The sequence below is a fragment of the Pelodiscus sinensis genome, chromosome 5 (assembly GCF_052426305.1).
Source record: "Pelodiscus sinensis isolate ZL-2025 chromosome 5, ASM5242630v1, whole genome shotgun sequence".
NCBI classification, from domain to species: domain Eukaryota; kingdom Metazoa; phylum Chordata; order Testudines; family Trionychidae; genus Pelodiscus; species Pelodiscus sinensis.
Genome location: NC_143056.1, coordinates 115,540,828 through 115,560,254, shown reverse-complemented (window position 1 = coordinate 115,560,254; position 19,427 = coordinate 115,540,828). Strand labels below are relative to the sequence as shown.

Below are 19,427 nucleotides of genomic sequence, written 5' to 3'. Positions count from 1 at the left end.
GCCCCGGAGGTAATCATCAAGTGATCCGTCCCATCACCCATTCCCAGCTTCTGACAAACAGAGGCTAGGACACTATCCCTGCCATCCTGGCTAATACCCTGTCGCGAGAATCACAGGTCCCATGATGCATACTCAAGGGGGGAAGGACAGAACCAGGTGGACCGTTTTAGCAAAAAAATATATTTATTTATAACAGTGATTAATTTATAGTATTTATTCTAAGATTTTTAATAGACTGCGTTAATAATGCATTTATTATATTTATTCAATGATTTCTAGTTAAACGTGTCAGAGATATAAGGGTGGGAATGGCAAGGGGAATAGTCTCTATTCTAAAAATATCCAGCTACACTAATTAAATAACAGTGATAACTACAAACTCTATGTACTACCCAAAACAACTACTACACTAAGCTTATACAACAAGAAAAAATCAAATCATACATACCAACTTACACAGCACACGGAACATTTCAAAGATATCGGTTCGGTTGCGAAGGCCTTGGTTACGCCCGAGAGTCGAGGGAGGTGGCTGGTCGGTTGATCAGGCCGGCAGCGCTTTGGAGTATACAGGAAGGCACACGCATGGTGGTATGTGTGTTGCGAAGAACTCCTCGAGCAAACTGTGCAATGGGTATTTATCCCCAAATCTGCACATCGCTTTCCCGTGCTTGCATATTACCATATATGGCCCAACGGTCATCAAGTGGGGGTCTGTGTCCCAGGGGTTGGGCCAAAACTGTGCAGGTTTCATGCGACCAGGTAAGCCCTGCAGTTCTCACGCCAAAGTGACGGGTGGGAGAATCTGAGGCTATTTCCCCCTTTTCACACCTTCCCTTTTTCTAAAGGCAATGGTATGCAGGAAGGGTGCGGCTGGTTTCTCCCGAGGAGTACTGCAGCCCACTATAGCAAGAGCGGCCTGGCCAAACTTCTTACCGGCCACAGAAGTCTGTCTAAAGTATTTCTCGCATGCAGCCACAAGGGGCTTTTCTTCCGGCCACACCTTCTGGGCGGTGATTGGGGCGGGAGGCAAAGCAGTGACCCCTCCTCTGGTGCTGGCAGCAGTAGCAGAGGGCCCTGCCCCCCTCTGCAGACACAAAGCTGGAGGAGCAGGCATCTGGTGAGATTTCCACCTTCTTGGGGGCAGTGAGGTCAGCCTTCAGCTGTGGGGTGGCGGGTAGCAAGCTCCAACCAGGGGGCATTGAGCTCCATTCACTGGCTGCATGGTGGTGGGCTCTGGCCCTGAGTTCACCACCTCCCTTCATCATCCCTGGGTCCTGCAGCCTCTACCAGTGCCCCATCATACCTGGCCTCCACTGCCTGCATACTCACCTCTTCATTCAGGATGTAATGTTCCCAGACCTTGTGCGGGGGTGGGGTGAGTAAGTCTGCTAATAAAAGTGATACTTGTTTGTATGTTAATGTCACTTCCAGAGCAAACTTAGGGTATGTCTGTACTACAAAGTTAATTCGAACTAACAGCCGTTAGTTCGAATTAACTTTCATAGGCGCTACACATGCAAACCGCTAGTTCAAACTTAATTCGAACTAGCGGAGCGCTTAATTCGAACTAGGTAAACCTCATTCTACAAGGACTAAGCCTAGTTCGAATGAAGTAGTTTGAATTAAGGGCTGTGTAGCCACTTAATTCGAACTAGTTGGAGGCTAGCCCTTCCCAGCGTGCCCTGGTGGCCACTCTGGGCCAAACCAGGGAAACTTTTCTGCCCCCCTCCTGGCCCCGGAGCCCTTAAAGGGGCACAGTCTGGCTACAGTGCCCATGCCAGTTGCAAGCCTGCCAGCACCCAGCCAGCAGACCCTGCACCTGGCATGGCATGAGCCAGCCACTTGCTGCAACCCAGCCCTCCGCCTCTTCCCAGGACCAGGCTGGCGGCTCACAGGAGCCTGCCCAGGGCCACAAGAGGCCCGCCTGATCTAGTGCGCAGATTGTGGACCTCATCGAGGTTTGGGGGGAGGCCTCCAACGTCCATGACCTCCGCACTAGGCACAGGAATGTGGCTGTCTAGGGCAGGATAGCTGCCAGCCTGGCCACCAAAGGCCACATGCGAACCCTGGAGCAGGTTTGCATGAAAATCAAGTGAGATCCCCGACCCTTAGCCCTGAGCTTAGAACATAAGAACATAAGGATGGACGTACGGGGTCAGACCTAAGGTCCATCTAGCCCAGTAGCCTGTCTGCCGACAGCGGCCAACACCAGCTACCCCGGAGGGGATGGACCGAAGACAATGACCAAGCGATTTGTCTCGTGCCATCCATCTCCAGCCTTCCACAAACAGAGGCCAGGGACACTGTTCCTACCCCCTGGCTAATAGCACTCCATGGACCCAATCTCCATGAATTTATCTAACTTGTCTTTAAACTCTGCTATAGTTCTAGCCTTCACAGCCTCCTGTGGCAAGGAGTTTCACAGGTTGACTATGAGCTGTTTGTAGAAGAACTTTTGCTTATTAGTTTTAAACCTGCTTTCCATTCATTTCATTTGGTGTCCTCTAGTCCTTCTATTATGGGAACTAATGAAGAACTTTTCTTTATTCACCCTCTCCACACCACTCATGATTGTATAGACCTCTATCATATCCCCCCTCAGTCTCCTCTTTTCTAAGCTGAAAAGTCCCAGTCTCTTTAGCCTCTCTTCATATGGGACCTGTTCCAAACCCCTAATCATTGTAGTTGCCCTTTTCTGAACCCTTTCCAAGGCCAAAATATCTTTTTTGAGGTGAGGAGACCACATCTGTACACAGTACTGAAGATATGGCGTACCATAGTTTTATACTTCCCCTCCTCCTTCTTCTCCTGGCTTCCCCCTTCCAGCTCCCTCCTCCCAGGTTTTCCCCTCCCCTCTTCCACCCTCTCTCTTCCCCTCTCCCACTTCCTTTTCCCAGTCTCCCCAGAGGTTAATCCTCCCCCCCCCCCCAGTTTTGTTAACTAAAGAGAGTTTCTATTTTTGAACACACGTATCCTTTATTTTTTACATCAGGAAGGGGGGCTAGGGAAGGGTAAGTGGAAGGAGGTGAGGGAGGAATGGGGCACAAGCCCCCGATGGGGAGGACTGGGGTGGCTCTGCAGGCTCCTCGGGGTGGAAGCTCTCCTGCAGGGCCTCCTGGATCCTGACAGCCCCCCAATTGACCCCTCTGGATGGCAGCCTGCAGCAAGTGCAGCTGGGTGGATGGCCGAGTGCTGTGATGTACCGAGTGTGGGCACTCAGGGCACTCCAAGACAGGACTGCTTTGCTGTCCCTCATCGAGGTAGACAAGCAAGCGGGGAACCCTGAGAACTGTCTGTCTGGGGTGGGGGTCGGGTCCCTTTAAGCACAGCCCTCGGCTAGCCTGAGGCAGCAGCTCCACACTCTAAGTCCTAACCTGATGCCCTGCCAGCCTTAACTTTGGTTCAGGGTCCACTCAATGTGGACATGCTATTTTGAATTAGCAAAACACTAATTCGAATTCGTTTTTAGGTCTAAATGCGCTAATTCGAATTAGCTTAGTTCGAATTAACTAATTTCAATTACGTTAGTTCGAATTAGTCCTGTAGTGTAGACATACCCTTAGTAACTAGCAAGTCTCTCTTTTTTTTAAGCAACCAAAAAGCAAAGGAAACAAGGAAAAAGACAAGAACCTGCACAGCACCTGTTTTGTGTTTCTGTTCTGTTTAGGTCCAGTAAAAAATAGAGACAACTGTACATGATTTTTATTTTTGAATCTTCAAAAAAGTAACAATGATTTGGACGAGTATATGTGCATATTTATTTGTTTTTCCCAAAGTTGAGTTAGTATTTTAGGAAAAATGTTTGAGTAGCCACTGGCAAGAGTTGGTGATTGTACTCTGAGACCACCTAAAATTTGTTGTGAGAATCCTTGCTAACATCCTAGCTATGTACGGGCAGATTCAAAATAATAATTTGGGCCATTGGTGATTGGGTGGAAAAGAGTTTTGCTTTATTTCACTGGGGGACCCTTTTGGTTGTGAGCATCTTAAGAGATTATATAGGGTACCAATCAAAGTGGCTAGTCTTTTTCTGATTAGTGAGTGACAAAGTGGTTACCCTAAAGACTCAAGAGAGGGTTTTTTTTAAAATGATGTAGGCCATCTTACATGGATCTCTACTGTCTAAACTTCTGTGTACTTACTGGACTAGATTTTGCGCCCGTTACACCTGTTGAGTAGGATCTTATTCCTGGAAGAATCCCATTGAAATCAGGTGGACTCCTTACAGAATAAGGTACTACACAATGCAAATAGAGGTGACAGAATTTGCCATTGTGGAATTTGATTGATCTTAATTAACAATCCAGTTATTCCATTGAAGGATCTCTAAGCAGCTTTTTCTGAGCTTTACAAATTAAAAAGCACCATGTTAAAGCCTATTATTAATAAGCAACTGAAACAAGGTTTGCAGTAAAGTCTATCTTTTAAGGAATTACCTGATCAGATCATGAACACTCATATAAGGCCTTAATTCTTACAGCACTTAAGCACTCACATACCCTTACTCACCAGGACTTCATAGGGACTAGTATGATAATTCATATGAGTAAAGTTAGGACAAGATGAAGTGCTTGTAGGATCACAGCGTTAGTCCCATGTAATTCAGTCCATTGTATATATATCTTAATTGCTCTTTCTGTTCACAGCATTTACTTTCCTTCATATGTTGCACTAGTGGCAAGTCTCATAAGCGCAACGATCGTAATGACTTGTATCCCTGCTCACACCAAACCAAAGACAGATGGACAAGCTACACAGCAGAGTGAGTGTTTACCCTTCCTGGCAACTTTTCATAGCTATAGAAATGTAGCTAGCCCATTTTAAATGCTCAGTGCTCATCCCTCACCATTGTAAGAGAAGATTTGGCCCATGGTGCAAGCATGTATCCAATTAGAAGGTTTTTTGATAGTGTTGAATATGAAACCAGCTAATTGATATTCACTTGGGACCCATTCACTAGTTGAACTCAGATTTCCAGATACGACTTGTTCCATTATAACTTGAGGTTTGCAGATGATATAGTTATCATTGAGGAAGAGAAGTTAGTGAGAATGGTGCAGGTGCTAAATGAGGAAGGGAAGTGGTATGGACTGATTATGAATATAGATAAAGTGAAGACAATGGTATCTGGAGATAAGGAAATAGGAAGGTAGATCAGCGTAGATTGGATCGAACTAGAGAATGTAGAGAAGTTCATGTATTGGGAGCAACATGACGTATGATCTAAGAGAAGGATATTGGCATTCTAGAGGTGTTGTTATAGAAAAATTCTGAGAATAGGATGGATGCAGAAGGTTCCAACGAGGAATTATATAGGAAGATACAGCCAAAAGAGAAGCTACAGAAGGTTATACAAAGGAAGTTACAGCTATTTGGGCATATCTGCAGAATGAACAACAAGCGAAAAGTTAAGACCCTGATATTCGGCATAATGGATGGTCCAACTAGGAGAGGCAGACCCCACAGAGATTGGTGCGGAGCCACTCCGCCTTGGACAGGGAAAGATGGAAGGAAATAGTGAGGGAGGCATCGGACACCAATGGTCGTTGAGCCCATTGTTGTTGATTATGATGATGATGATGAACTTGGCTTCTGTAAAGTTCAGGGCATAGGTGCTGGAACTAGAGGTGTGCACGGGAGACAAGGCGGTACTATTGCACCCGCTGGCTTGAAGCGGTTTCCATTATATACAGAGTTTACAGTTTGGTTCAATGGCTCTCAGCACCCCCACTACACACACTGTTCTAGCTCCCCTAACTGCACCTTATGATTTCTCCCTCAGAATCCTGCAAGGGTACCCACTTGTAGAGTCCTGGCTCCTCTGCTGTCTGTGGGGGAGGAGACCCATGTCTCTCTCTCCCTCCTGATCAGGGTTTTTCCAAGCTTTACTTTCTCTGCCAGTCCCCTAGCATGCAGGCTCCTCAATCAGTCTGCTTTGCTGTCTCTCCAGAGGCTCTAAACTGAGTAATAGCCCATAGTCATGAGGGCACCTAAGTAAGCACTTTTATTCTTAAAACCATAAGACTCTATAGTTACAAGAGCAGAACAAGAACTCTCATGAATCTGTGAATTGCTCTTTTATACAGTTCAGGCCTGCATTTTTGGGACCTTGAAAAACAGGTAATTGACAGACAACGGGTGACTCCTGGAGGCGTAGCTTCAATAGGTTGGGTCCAGTGATGGGAATTTGCCAAGTATTTATGAGGAAACATACTCAACTGAAAGTTCATTCTTATCTGACAAATTATTTAAAGAGTCCTTTGACGATCATAACACTTCTTAGGGTATATAGGAGTTATGTTTTCCGCCTACAGATATCACAAACACTCTCACAATTATACATAAACCCTTGTGAATGCAATGAACTTCTAAGATACTTAAGTGTCATTCAGAAATTTTAACCTTAATTCAGCAAGGTTTGTTGAGGATACTTCAGGAAATTGCCATAGCTGTAACAGCTACAACCCAGTGTGTTTATAGAAGTGCTCAATTCTCCACTGACATTCACCCAGCCTCTACTACCCCATTAAACTTAAAGTTGCTCTACTTAATGCCCAAATGGTGGCATCTGGAAAATAATATGCAGCCTATGCATTCACTAGTCTGCTGTGCCTATTCACAGAAACACTCTTCTGATTTTTTAAAAAACCCACTAATTCAAAACCCAGAATAATTTCAACCATATGAATTCCAGTCCAGTAAACTCATCAGATAATGCGAAGACAAACACTGGGGGCTACAAAACCAAGGATCTTTACAGGTCAACCTGTAGCTGCACCTGGTACATAGGTGGCTCTAGCCAGATGATTATTGGCATCAAATGCCCAATGTGCAAGACCTCCATACTCAGAACTCGATGGGAATTGACTGGTTGGGAATTCTGTGCATGGTGGATCAAGTGGACAGCACCTTGGTCAATAAGGAGGGTCAAGAGTGGAGTTTCAGCTCTTGTAAACCAGTGACTTCAATGGTTTAATGCTGATGTGTACCAACTGAAGATCTGGCCTGGGTTATTTTTTCTCTGGTGTCAGACCTTGTAATTTATTTTTGTGTGGTATTTTATGGCACATTGTCTTTCAGGATGGTGTTTGTGATACAAGTTGGAAAAATCTGCATGAAGCTAAAATAAAAAAGAAAGATTTGAGAAGGGTGAGAAGACATAAATGGTTGAGACTTTCCCATTATGGGCACGTCTAGACTATAGGCTTTTGTCGACAGAAGTTTTGTTGACAGATACTGTCGACAAAGCTTCTGTCGACAAAGAGCATCTAGACTACATCCAGTTCTGTCAACAAAGCAAATTGCTTTGTCGACATGACAGTGTAGACGCAAAGGACAGTGTAGATGCAATAACGCCTTCTGTCGACAGAACTGTATTGACAAAAGGCGTTATTCCTCGTAGAATGAGGTTTACAGCCGTCAACAAAACTGCTGAGTTCTGTCAAAGTTATGTCGACAGAACTCAGCGACAGTGTAGATGCAGGTATAGTTTTGTAGACAAAAGTCCACTTTTGTCAACAAAACCCTGTAGTCTAGATACACCCTATGTGACCCATTATAAGAGCTGGTGGGAATGGAAAAAGGGCAATAGGTTTTTTAATCATATGCAGCACAGTCCTCTCCAATCAGCGCTGCCTGTCTCTAACCCATACCGCAGATGTCTGTTGCGAAGTCTGCTTTTGCTCTGCACAGCAGTGTCCACTGAGGTTAGTGGGGTACCATGCACATAGACCCAAACATAAACAGGCAATAGAGAGCCAAGCTGCAGAGACACGGGAAGAAATTTTCCCTGTGGAGAGTTAGTTGTGCGTGTAATAAGATAATGTATTGTTCATGTTTCCTGCTTCTACTCCCTGTAAATAGACTATTATTCGGTCTGTCATTTTCATAGGCACGTTGCAGTCCGGTAGTGTGTTCAATCTCAAAGAAATCCTACGCCTGCTGAAGCTTCCAGGAGTAAAGGAAGTGTTCTTAATTAAGATCCTTTCCGGACTCCCAACAGGTAATTCTCTGTAGTCATCACAGTATTTAAAATAGCAAATATAAATCTGATAGGTTTACTTTTCCTGTGTATCTGAAAGCCCTTTCTGTTTGATCACTGGTGAAGGACCATTTACTTTCCTCCTGGCCTAGGGCCCACATCTGCAGCTGAATTTATAATATATTTCCTGCCACATGGTTTTCTGTGTGACCTTGTGCAAACCATGTAATATAGCTACCTCAATTCCTCACCTGAAAAATAGGAATAAGGAGACTTTCTCTCTCCCGTCCTTTGTTTGTCTTGTCTGCTTAATCTGTCAGACTGTGTGCGGCACCTAGCACAATGGGGCATTGACCTCAGCTCGGACCTCTAGACATTGCTGTAATACAAATAAAATAACAACACATTTTTAACAACCAAAAGAGAGATTGCTGGATTAGCAGTATTTATTCATGACTGGCTACCTCCATTTATACGTACATTAGCAGATGTACCTGGCGTTGCTCGGGTCCTGAACTCAATTAATTTTTGGTTTGGGGTAAATAAAAATAAAAATGTAGGTGCTTCATTTGAATCATTGCTCTGGGGTGAGGCTGAGGATGAGGGGTTCAGAATGACAGAGGACTACTCCTGCTCACACTCACTGTAGCAGCTTGGGGGGGGAGGCAGGTGAGAAGCATCTCTCCATGGCTGCTGAAGCTCCAGTGGGCACAGCCAGGGGAGGGATAAGTGTGACTGGTGCAGGTCCAGGGTCGTCTGCCCCCCGTGCTCCCCAGCCAGAGTGAGGAATGCAGCAAACTGCACTTTCCCCTTGCTCCCTCTTGAAGGGAACAGTCAGCAATGTTCCTGTATGAATCGAGGGTGGGGGGAGCTTCAGCCCCCTCTGCCCTCCTTAAAGAGTGCCTGGGGATGGGAGGCTCTGGGATGGGGCAGTCCCAGATAGCGAGGTGCCCCCCTCAATCAGCCTCTTTCTCTTGCCTAGTGATTCTGTCTCTTTTCTGTATGGTTTTATGAGACGCAGTCCCATTCCAGGCACATCCCTTTTTCTCGGCACAAGCAAACCCTGACTTTGTTTTAAGTTATGACAAGAGGAAGCTGCATATCAAATTTGGTGGTCCTAGCTCTTACTATTTAAGAGGAGTTCTTGAACAAACAGACAGACAGAGTGACAGACAAAGGCTACGTCTAGTCTGCAGGCTTCTTTCGGAAGAAGCTTTTCCGGAAGAGATCTTCCGGAAAAAGCTTATTTTGAAAGAGAGCACCCACCCAGCCAAAGCGCAATGAAAAAGCGATGTGCCTTTTTGAAAGATAGTGCCCACATTGATTGGACCCTATCTCGCATTTAAGTTGTGATTACTGTGGACGGAGTGGCCACCAAGGCACCTGTGCTTTTTCCTGGAGGCCTCTGCTTTTGAGAAAACACTCTCTTCCATGTCCACACATGCCTTTGTCCGAAAAAGGCTTCTTCCTTATCGAATGAGGTTTACCGCCATCAGAAAAACCCCTCTGTTCTTTCGACTTTCTGCCGAAAGAACGCAATAGCAGTGTGGACGTCGATATAGGGGAGCTGACAGCTTGGCTTCTCCTGCTATGTGACCATGCTGCTTATTAATGAATACTCCCTCTTTTCACTGAATGGTAAAACCCTTTCTCCTCCCATATGTTGGGTCAGGAAGCTGTAGGGTCTGCTGTGTGTGTGTACAAAGAATCTGCTCATCCTACTGCTTATGACATAAGGAGAGGGTCAGAATCTAATGCAGTGGTCACACTTTTTTGTAGGGGACTGGGCCCTGAACTCAGGAAGGGATGAACTCAGTAATCCGCGTGCCTTTTTCACATGGAGAGTCTCGAGGGCTCTTTTAACTACGTGTGCAGATGATCAGTGTCACCCTCTGGACCGCGCCGTTTCAAGGCTTTACTTCTGGGTGCTTAACAATATTGGGGAAGTGCCAGCTTACAGACACAGAACTTGTATTAGGTCAGGGGTGGGAATAATTTTTGAAGGGGGACCACTTCATGAATTTCAGAAGTGGTCACGGGCCGCCTGATAAGGGGTGGGGCCTCGGGCAGAAGGGGCAAGGCCAGAAGTCTTCACATGCTCCTCCACTCACAGACCCTGATTGGCCTTGGGGCATGGGAGTACATGAAGTATTTGCCCTTTGCCCTACCTGGAGTGCGTGGCATCTAGAGAGAACCGCCAGCTGTTTTCAATAGCTGGCGATTCCCTCTGGTGCTGTGTGCCCCAGTCAGGGGGAGGAAACTTCCTGCACCCCAGTCCCCAGGTCTCTATTGACCTGAGGGTGGGAGAGCGGCAGAGCAGCTGCGGATCTGAGTAGGGCACTATGTAAAATTCTAACGTTTAGGGGGAAATGTCATGGGAATGTTTAACAACCCTGAATGGCCAGGGCCTCATTATAAGTTTCATCTGAAAGACTGTCCTTCCAGAAACACAGTGCCACACTGGGAAAGCATCTGGTTGACAAAGAAGAGCTCCACCTATTAAATCTCTAGCAGCACCTGACTTTACTTTTCAGGTCTGGCATCAAGTTATTGGCCACATGATTACAGCCTGAGGTGATTTGGCTGTGTTCCACTTATTTGCACCTCGCTGCTTGAGGCTAAACTCCAAATGAATGTTCTCATTTACTTTCATCTCACTACTGCAAACATATAATTATATTAGTTAATTTATCTAAATTACAGACCTGTTTCTATTTATATTGTATGAGTTTATAATGTATATAGAGGCAAGTTGACAGTGGTTACTCATTAAAATTAACTTGCGTGCAATAATGAGTACCTTCCTAAGTGAGGTAACTTCAATCAGGGTGGTGATGGAAAGATGGGCTGATGTTGTCTGGGTACCTCTAATAATGGGAGTATCAGTTTAAGACCAAGGTGTAGGGTATTTTACTACATGACAGTGCTTCTTTTCAACTTAGGCAGGAAAAAATGCCCCATTAAAATATAGTAAAAGAGAGAGAGAAAGCAAAACAAACCAAGTATCAAATATTAAAAAATGCCTTAGGGCCCAGATTTTCGAAGATATTTTGTTGCCTAAGGACGCAGCTAGGCTCTGGTGGGATTTTGAAATTGGTACTTCATCAGTTCTGAAAATCCCACTGTTTGCCAGTCTACATGTTTAGGCGCCTAAATACCTTTGAAAATTTAGCTCTAAGTAAGAGTCTAAATCACATTTCCAAAATGCACTTAGTAAAACTTAGAGCAAAATTTTTAAAAGCGACTAGGGGGTTTTGGTGCTTCTGTTCTTGTTCCCCCAATTTGAGGCCCTCGAGAAGGGTCTGATTTTCAGAGGGTGGGTGCTCAGCACTTTCTGAAATCCAGGTCCCTTTAATGTGTGTAAAATTAAGAACCCCAAATAATATGTCTCATAGGTCTAATTCTCACCTATTTCATAAGTGCCCAAAAACCATTTGAATATGATATGTGGGAACCTAAGTCACTTAGCTGCTTTTTAATGTGTTAGTCCAAATTTCCCTGTTTTTATTGAGTCTCCCAAGCCACGTATACCTTTTTCCACTGTGCAAGGCTCATCACTTGTCCTTCTTATTGGAGATTTTCAAAAGAGGTCACAGACAGATTTTCAAGGACTCTTTACTTCAGATTTTCAAAGCAGTTAAGCTCCCATTTAGGCATGTTAAGAAAGGTCCTTTTTTTAAGTTTTAAAAAATTTCTTCTGGAAGTCTGGCCCTGACTGTGAGTGCTCAGCTTCTCTGAATATTCTACAGTGAATTCAACTCTCTCCCCGCTCATTATTCTAACCAATAGTTGTTCAGTGCACTGTCTAGCTTTACATTGCAAACACATAAGGCGAACAGTAGATGGAACTTCAGCAGCCATCTTAATTCTGTTGGTCAGCCAAGACAGTTTCCCAGAAAAAGTTTTGAATTGATGGAGTGAATAGATCAGATATTCATTTTGAACAAATTGGTATAGTTCCGCTGATTTTCACCCACTGAGGGACTAGTCTAATATGTCTTACAATACACTTTGGGCCAACTAGCCTTTAGTTAACATTTTGCTTTTGTGGTTTTCCATTGAAAAATATATGTACTTGTCTAAATGCATCTAACGCTACAAAGAAAAAATAATCTACTTGTATGCTTGTACCGGGTGGGCAGAGGGAACACCTAGGTGAGTGTACAACATTATTGACTGGGAATTATAATCCCCAGCATCACAGAAAATGGGAACAAAATCGTTCTGCTGCAGCTGCATTAGTGAGTCATTTGCCAGTAAATTGTTTTCCCATCCTCAGACATCCTTTGCTGGACTTTTGTTTTCTGGCAAATATCTACTTAATATGTTAGACCTTACCTTGAACAGGCATTTCCTGTTTGTAATGTATTGCATTAGCACATTTGAGATTTACAAGTACATTATGGGGTAGTTTGGAAGTTTTTATTATCTTATACCATACAAAATTTTAGCATGTGTGTGTGTGAGAGAGAAATACAGTAATTGAAAAGCATGCCCCATGTGGGCAGAGAGCATCCATACTGCTTGACTGCCTCTGTGTGTTGACAACAGTGGAGATGCATGAGAGACAGAAACTCCACATGCAGTGAAGTTATTCACTCTGTGTACAGTGAAACTACTGTATTTGATCTCCTGTCCTTAGACTGTTGTTGAGACTCCAAACCCAGTGATGGAAATCTGAAGTTAGGAGAAAGGAATGAGGAACTATCCCCTGGTTATACTCTTGCCTGAACTTTTTTTTCGTTCTTGTGCTATCCTAAAAGTTAGCATGGCTGGCCTAATAAAACCATGCAAAGCGCTTCTATTAATGAGCAGGATTGTATCTAACTTCCTCCTTGTTACATTTTTAAAGGTAATCGTTGAAATTATGAAAGTTTAAAAAAAAAAAACCCAACTGCATCTCTGCATTCAGTGTTAATGCAGAGCAACTCCCCTGTCTTTACATCAAGCAGGGCGTGACCCTTCACTTGCACTGGAAATATATTCCCATACCCCTGAAAGATATTTTCTTTTTAATACATTCTGTAGGTTTTTTCCTGATTATGTTTTCCATCATCTCTATGAATTTCTTTGGGCTGGAGGCAGCACACACTGGATATCTGATGGCATATTTTGGTGTCCTTCAAATGGTAAGTGAATGTGACAGTATAATCAGACGCCCTCCTGAGCAACTAAAGTTATAGTGACCTAAGCGCTGTCCATACAGGTGCTGAGATGGTGGGAAATGCTTTCCTGCCAACATGGCATCTGCCTCTTGTGGAGGTAGAGTACCATCTTCTAGCGTATATAACCCACAGGTTATGCAAGGTTTTACAATCCCCCCCAACCCTCCCCACGGGCTACACTCGTCTGCATGTTATACAAGTTTTTTTTACTGAAATTACAGGAAGACAAGACTGACTCTTAATTGATAAAAGCAGCATATTTTAATTTAATAATAGCGGCAGTAATGTTTGGTTTCAAGCCCGGGTGATTCATTTCTTTATGTACAAAAGTTTTAAAATCATCCATTTTCTTCTCCCATTCGTAGGGAAGCCGTTAGCCAACAGATGTCTGTGCGCGAACTGACAGATTGTTTCTCTGCATAAATTTGTACACCCAATTTCCCGAGCCCCCATTAAAATAATAGATTTTCTGTTCCATAGCCATAAGGTGAGCCTTGAGCTGAATGGCTACTATTGACACCGCCCGTTTGTTGTCTCTCTGTGCACGAATCCAGTGTCATCATCTGTGGTTCATTAATACTTCATTACAAATGCTGTTCATTAACAGTACCTGTGGTTCATCTCTCACGGGCTATACATGTGCACAGGTTATCTGAGACTTTTTTTACAGAATTAGGAAAAACCACGGGTTATGCATGGGTGCAGGTAATACATGTGCGTGGGTTATATACGCTAATTTACGGTAAATATGCTGACAGGAGATCACTTTCCTATTGGCATAAAGCATCAATGGTGCAGCTGCATGACTATATTGCTTCTGGTGTGGGCAAGGGAGCTGAGAGACTTGCTAGGCCACTGGGCAAAGTGCAGGAGGCCAGATTCGTGCTCCTGAAAGGGGCACGGTCTCAGGTGGAAAGGGCAAGTCTAGGGCAGCCCGTCCTCAGCGCTCCCTGGAGTGTATTGCAGTGCCCTCTCCCATCCTGTCCTGAGAGCCATGCAGAGTGCACCACATTGTGCTCCGGTGGTGATTTAAAGGGCTCAGGGCTCTGGCCACCACCATTTCTGTGGTAGCAGTGGTGGTCAGGAGCTCTAGACTCTTTTGAATCTCCTAGTCCCAGGGCAACTGTCTCCTTTGCCCCCTTCTTGCCTGTCAATGGGCCTGAAGGCCCGAAGGCCCACGGCACATAGCAGAAAGACTTTGCCAAGACCTAGGAGAGTTCTAGGCAGCTGATCTACCAGGTGAGCTGAAGGAAGGGCCACCTACTTCCTAGCTAATATCTAATCGTGCACTTCATCACCCTCCCTGCTGCAGTTAAAGCAGATTGCTTCAGGTAGAGGATCACCATTACAGGCATTTTGGGTAATCCCCGTGAAATGTAATTCTTGCCTGTGGAGAGCACTGACTAGATCATTTGTCTGGAACCTAGAAAATAATTATAAATAAGCGTTTCTTCTGTGCTTTAGGATAGTTGTTGAGAATGGAGTGTCTCTGGAAAACCCTCTCCCATTTGACTACTATTGTCACTGAGTTTTAAGCCATGAGCAGAGTACAGTGCTGAATTGACATGTTGTCCTAGCTTTTTGCACAGCAAAAGTGTAGCTCTTGCTCTAAAATCAACCAGCCACATCCTTAGCTGGTAAGTAAATGGAGCTATCCCAATTTCTAACAGAGCTCTGCCAGCTCACACTGGTGGATAATTGGGTCCAGCATTTTTATAGGTACCTTGAAGACTGAGAAAGGAATCATATCCACTCTGAGGCCATCTCTACACTAGGAAGCTATTTCAAAATTAGTAAATTCGACTTAATATCTCCCGAATTAACAAATTCCAACTAGTGTGTCCACACTACAGGGAAGCCTTGAAATTAGTCTTAGGCGGGCTCTCTTAATGTGAATATGCTATCTTAGACTCAGAGCTCCAGGAAGCACTGGGGAGTACTTAGTTCAAATTACTCTGGGAAGTAATTATTTTGAAATAGTGGCACTGGAGTGTCCACGCTGCCATAATTTCAAAATAACTATTTCAGAATTAGCGTCGCTCCTGATGAAAAGCAGGAGTACAGATTTCAAATTCTATGTCCTGTGTTTCACAATAACAGGCTTGGTAGTGTGGATGCTCTGCTTATAAATTTGACTGGGGGTGGGGAGGTATTATTTCAAAATAAAGTCCTAGTGGAGACCAGGGTTGACAGACTGTTATAAAAACTGTAATGAAGGAGAAACATAGCCAGGAGGTGAGGAGAATGGGCAACTGGGATGATTCAGATACGATAGTTGAGAAAGGGGACAAAATCAAATGATGCTGTACCAATGTTTTCTCAGAAAATAGTAAGATATGTAAACACCTGGGCTACGTCTACACTGGCCCCTTTTCCGGAAGGGGCATGTAAATTTCACCAGTCGTCGTAGGGAAATCCGCGGGGGATTTAAATATCCCCCGCGGCATTTAAATAAAAATGTCCGCCGCTTTTTTCTGGCTTTTAAAAAAGCCGGAAAAAAGCGGCGGACATTTTTATTTAAATGCCGCGGGGGATATTTAAATCCCCTGCGGATTTCCCTACGACGACTGGTGAAATTTACATGCCCCTTCCGGAAAAGGGGCCAGTGTAGACGTAGCCCTGCAGAAATATCAAAAGTTGGTTTATAGGTAAAAATGAAAGCTAAGTTCTAACCCCGAATTACATTGAACTGGGGCTTAGGAAATCCAAATTCAAATCCTGGCTCTGCCACAGAGTTTATTTAAGACTTTGGACAAGTCACTTAATTGCTCTGTGCCTCGGTTTCCCCATCTATAAAACGCTGATAGTGTAAAATAGCAACAATACTTCTTTTGTCCATTTAGATTGCAAGCCTTTGGCAGGGAGACTGTCTATCACTGTGTGTCTGTATGGGTCTTATGATAATTGGGCTTCAGTTAGCCTGAGGTCTTTAGGTGCCACTGTATTTCTAATATTAATAATAATTGGATTTCTATGCTAACCAAGGACCTGATTCTGCAAACAGTTACTACTGACGTAGAATTATACCAAAGCCAATAAGACAATGTCTGTTAATAAACTCTGTACCCAATGTTTAATCAGAATGTTGAAAATTCTTTTTCCATCCATGAAATTGAACTATACTGCTTCATTGAATGTATCCTAGTATGCATCATGCTGTACATCACAAATAACTAGGGGGTTTGTGGGCTGTAGTGAGACTTTAGTTTTTTGTGATGCCCCATTGTAGAATATTGCCACTGAGCCAAAGGCGAAAGGAAAATTTGCTAGGGAAGAAAAAAAGAAGAAAACTGATGATTTCCCATCTCCACTCACCAGCCATATTATTAAGAGAATCCTGTTCACAAATCTAGGGACAACTCAAGTCCCTAGATTTTTTTAAAATTTTATAGCTCACTTTCACAAGTTTTAGGTAAACAGGATCAAATCTTGAGCTGACACAAATCTGTGTAGTTCCACCACCTGAGAATCAGGCCTTAAAGATGCTGAAACTTTGCAAGAATGGTGTTTTCAGTAAAACAGTCTAAAGGCATCTGATGTAGATGGTGGCCATAATGAGTTAATTTTTAAATTATTTTCTACTGAGATTATTGCAGGTGAGCCAAGTCTGTCCAGTAGAGCCCATTTGTTTACCTACATCTTTCTTTAGATTGGTATTTCAGATATATTTGTTTCTGTGGTATAGCGTTGTTTGATACTGAAGGTGTTTGTGTATGGTTTGGGTGCAAGAGAATTCCGCCTTTCTAAATGAATGAATGCTGATAAACAACTGCTGAATGGACTCCCTGCTTCACTAAGTAAATTAAAGCCTTATTCATAACAAATTTTCAATGAACCACATCAGTTTGATCCTCAGCTACAGATTAGATTTTCTGTTCCTTTATTTTTTCTCTACAAAATGTCTGTCTAACGTGCTGTGAGGAGATCTGCAGGTTATAGATGATGCAGGAGACTCCTTTTTATCCATGTGCAGGATATGTGGAGCTGTGCTTTTGTCACCTTCAGGGGATAGGGTAGAAAGGTAGCTGCTGGCATCACAGAAATGAATGGTGGTGTTTGGAGGGGAAATCAAGCAGTGTTTACTTTAAATCTCTCTGTGTATATTCAAAACAAAGTAGTTTAGTTATAAGTAAAGCCAAACACACACCCTCATTGTGTTTCAGAAACAATAAAGCAGCTGGTCTGCTGGGAAGAGAAAAGTGTTTGTTGTCTGCTTGTGTTCTGAGCACGCATTCCATACACGCAAGGGCTAGAGAAGAGTGGAGTGCAGCTTTACAGGAGGGAAGCAAGTGACGGTACGGCCCTTCTCTACCCACCGGCTCCCGAAATGCATTACCAATGCTTGCAATTTTATAGTGAGCCTCATGATACCTGAGGTCTCTCTTAAAGCCCCATCTCCTGGAGTCATGTGATTGCAGGGGGCTCTCAGGGTGGTTGTTTTGGTTTGTAAAAGTATTTTCTGGCTTTCTTGGCTGCAGTGAAAACATGATCCATTAAAATCTGTTAGGCAAATAAAAAGAATTATATATTTAATATTAAACTTGTGGTTTTTAAGAAAATCGCAAGACTTTGGAGGTCTGACCCCTGGTTTGTGAATCCTTGTGGTTGGCAATGCCAGCATTTTTCTCACACAAGAAATAATGGTTCTGCCTCCCCTAACCTCCCCAGGGAATAATGAATCCTTTCAAAAACTGATAGGGTCCACCTCCTTTCCCTTCCCCAAGGTGGTATGCGCCAACTGTTGACTCTGGGTTTTTTCAACCATTTTCCCTGTTGTTAGCCTGCAGCATAAACAAGAAGGGGAGGCATAAATAAATACCCACTCTTGGCTTCACTCATCTGGTTCAAGCACTGGTGGAAAGCAATTTAAAAAGCCTTGTGTCAATCTGAGAGGAGAGTAGTTGACAGAAAATATTTCTCTTGCTGCCCGCCTGCCTCTTAAAGAGCCATACAGAGCAGCTCAGGGCACGTCTGCATTTGAGCTGGCTGATGGGAATCCCAGATCTCCTAGAGGAACACAAAGCTGACCAGCCGGTAAGCAATGCATCCATCACCTCTCTGGAGGTGGATTGTGCAAGCAGTGAAAGTGAACGTTACAGAGCAATTACTGAACAGCTGACTAGTCCGTGGGAATGGGAGCCTCCCTGAATACTGTAATGCTGCTTCAAAGAACAGATTCAAAGTTCCAAACTGGGTTTAGTGCCACTCAATCACAACCTAGCCCCTTGGGGAATGCTGACAATGTGTTTTAAAAACTGCTGCAGCCAATCTCAGAGCCCAGGCCTACAGAGTCAGGCTAATGCTCTAAAATAGGGGTCAGGGGCCACAGAAAAATCAGTCGGGAGCCACACACAAGTGAGCAGCAGAATGACACTCTCCACATTCCCCTTGCACACCCAGGCTAGGGGGGCCCAAGCTAGTGAAGTTTGTGTGTTCCAGCCCCGCTGGGTGGGGGCAGGACAGGCCCTACCATGAGGCAAACTGAGGCAGCCACCTCAGGTGCCAGACAGTGGGGGGGCGCCACTAGGACCCAGGGTGTATAAAATTGTGTCTGCTGCTGGTGCACAGGTAGGTAGCAGAGCAGTCCCATGAGAGGAGTAGAGCAGGAAGAAGGCAGAATTGAGACCTTTCAAAGTTTTGGCCCATGAGAGGGGGCATAGGGGTGTCATTTGAGCTCCCCGCCTAAGGTGCCAAAATGTGGGCCAGCACTGGGTGGGGGGAGGGGAAGGGCTGGAGCACCTGCGCGGGCTCCCCAGTGTTGAGGGGGGAGCCCAAGGCTCAGGATCTGTATTCAGGCTCCTGGACCGTAGGAAGGAGGGCTCTAAAAGTAGTCGTGTTGACAGCTCTCTGAATTCACCGATCAGACTGGAGTGAAAGCCAGCTCCCACCCTGGTCTTCAGGCTCAGCCCGTAGCTTTACTCCACAGGTTTTAGAGCCATAGCACACGCCTAAGTCTGTAGAGCTCCGTGGCCCATGGCTGCAGGTTTTGAAACAAGATGTAGACATACCACAGAGCCACCTCCAGGGAGCCAGTGCCCCTCCCCAGGGGAGAATGGGATTCTGCTCCCAAGGCTGTAGAGCAGATGCAGAGTGCTTCCTTGGAGCCGGATGGAGCCCCAGGGCACTCCTGAGGCAGTAGGAGGACTGTACTAGCGCCTATCCCCCCTTAAGTAGATTTAAAGCCTTGCTTGGGATCTTATTTCTTCAGTTGCTCCTGAGTGCACAAGGAGCCTCGGTAGTGCTGGGTTCCTGCTATGCAATCACAGTGCATCCCTTCA

At 44.6% G+C, this 19,427-nt stretch overlaps 1 protein-coding gene across 3 annotated transcripts in view; it reads left to right on the top strand.

The window, feature by feature from the left end:
• The window catches only part of SLC67A1 (solute carrier family 67 member 1), a 158,591-nt gene that overhangs the window by 101,903 nt on the left and 37,261 nt on the right, over positions 1-19,427 (top strand). For all 3 annotated transcript variants that reach the window (XM_014579428.4, XM_014579427.4, XM_006134904.5), the window contains exons 6-8: positions 4,650-4,765; positions 7,895-8,005; positions 13,013-13,113. In XM_014579428.4, the coding sequence (XP_014434914.3) occupies positions 4,650-4,765; positions 7,895-8,005; positions 13,013-13,113 (328 nt within the window). The remainder of the gene's footprint in view (positions 1-4,649; positions 4,766-7,894; positions 8,006-13,012; positions 13,114-19,427) is intronic.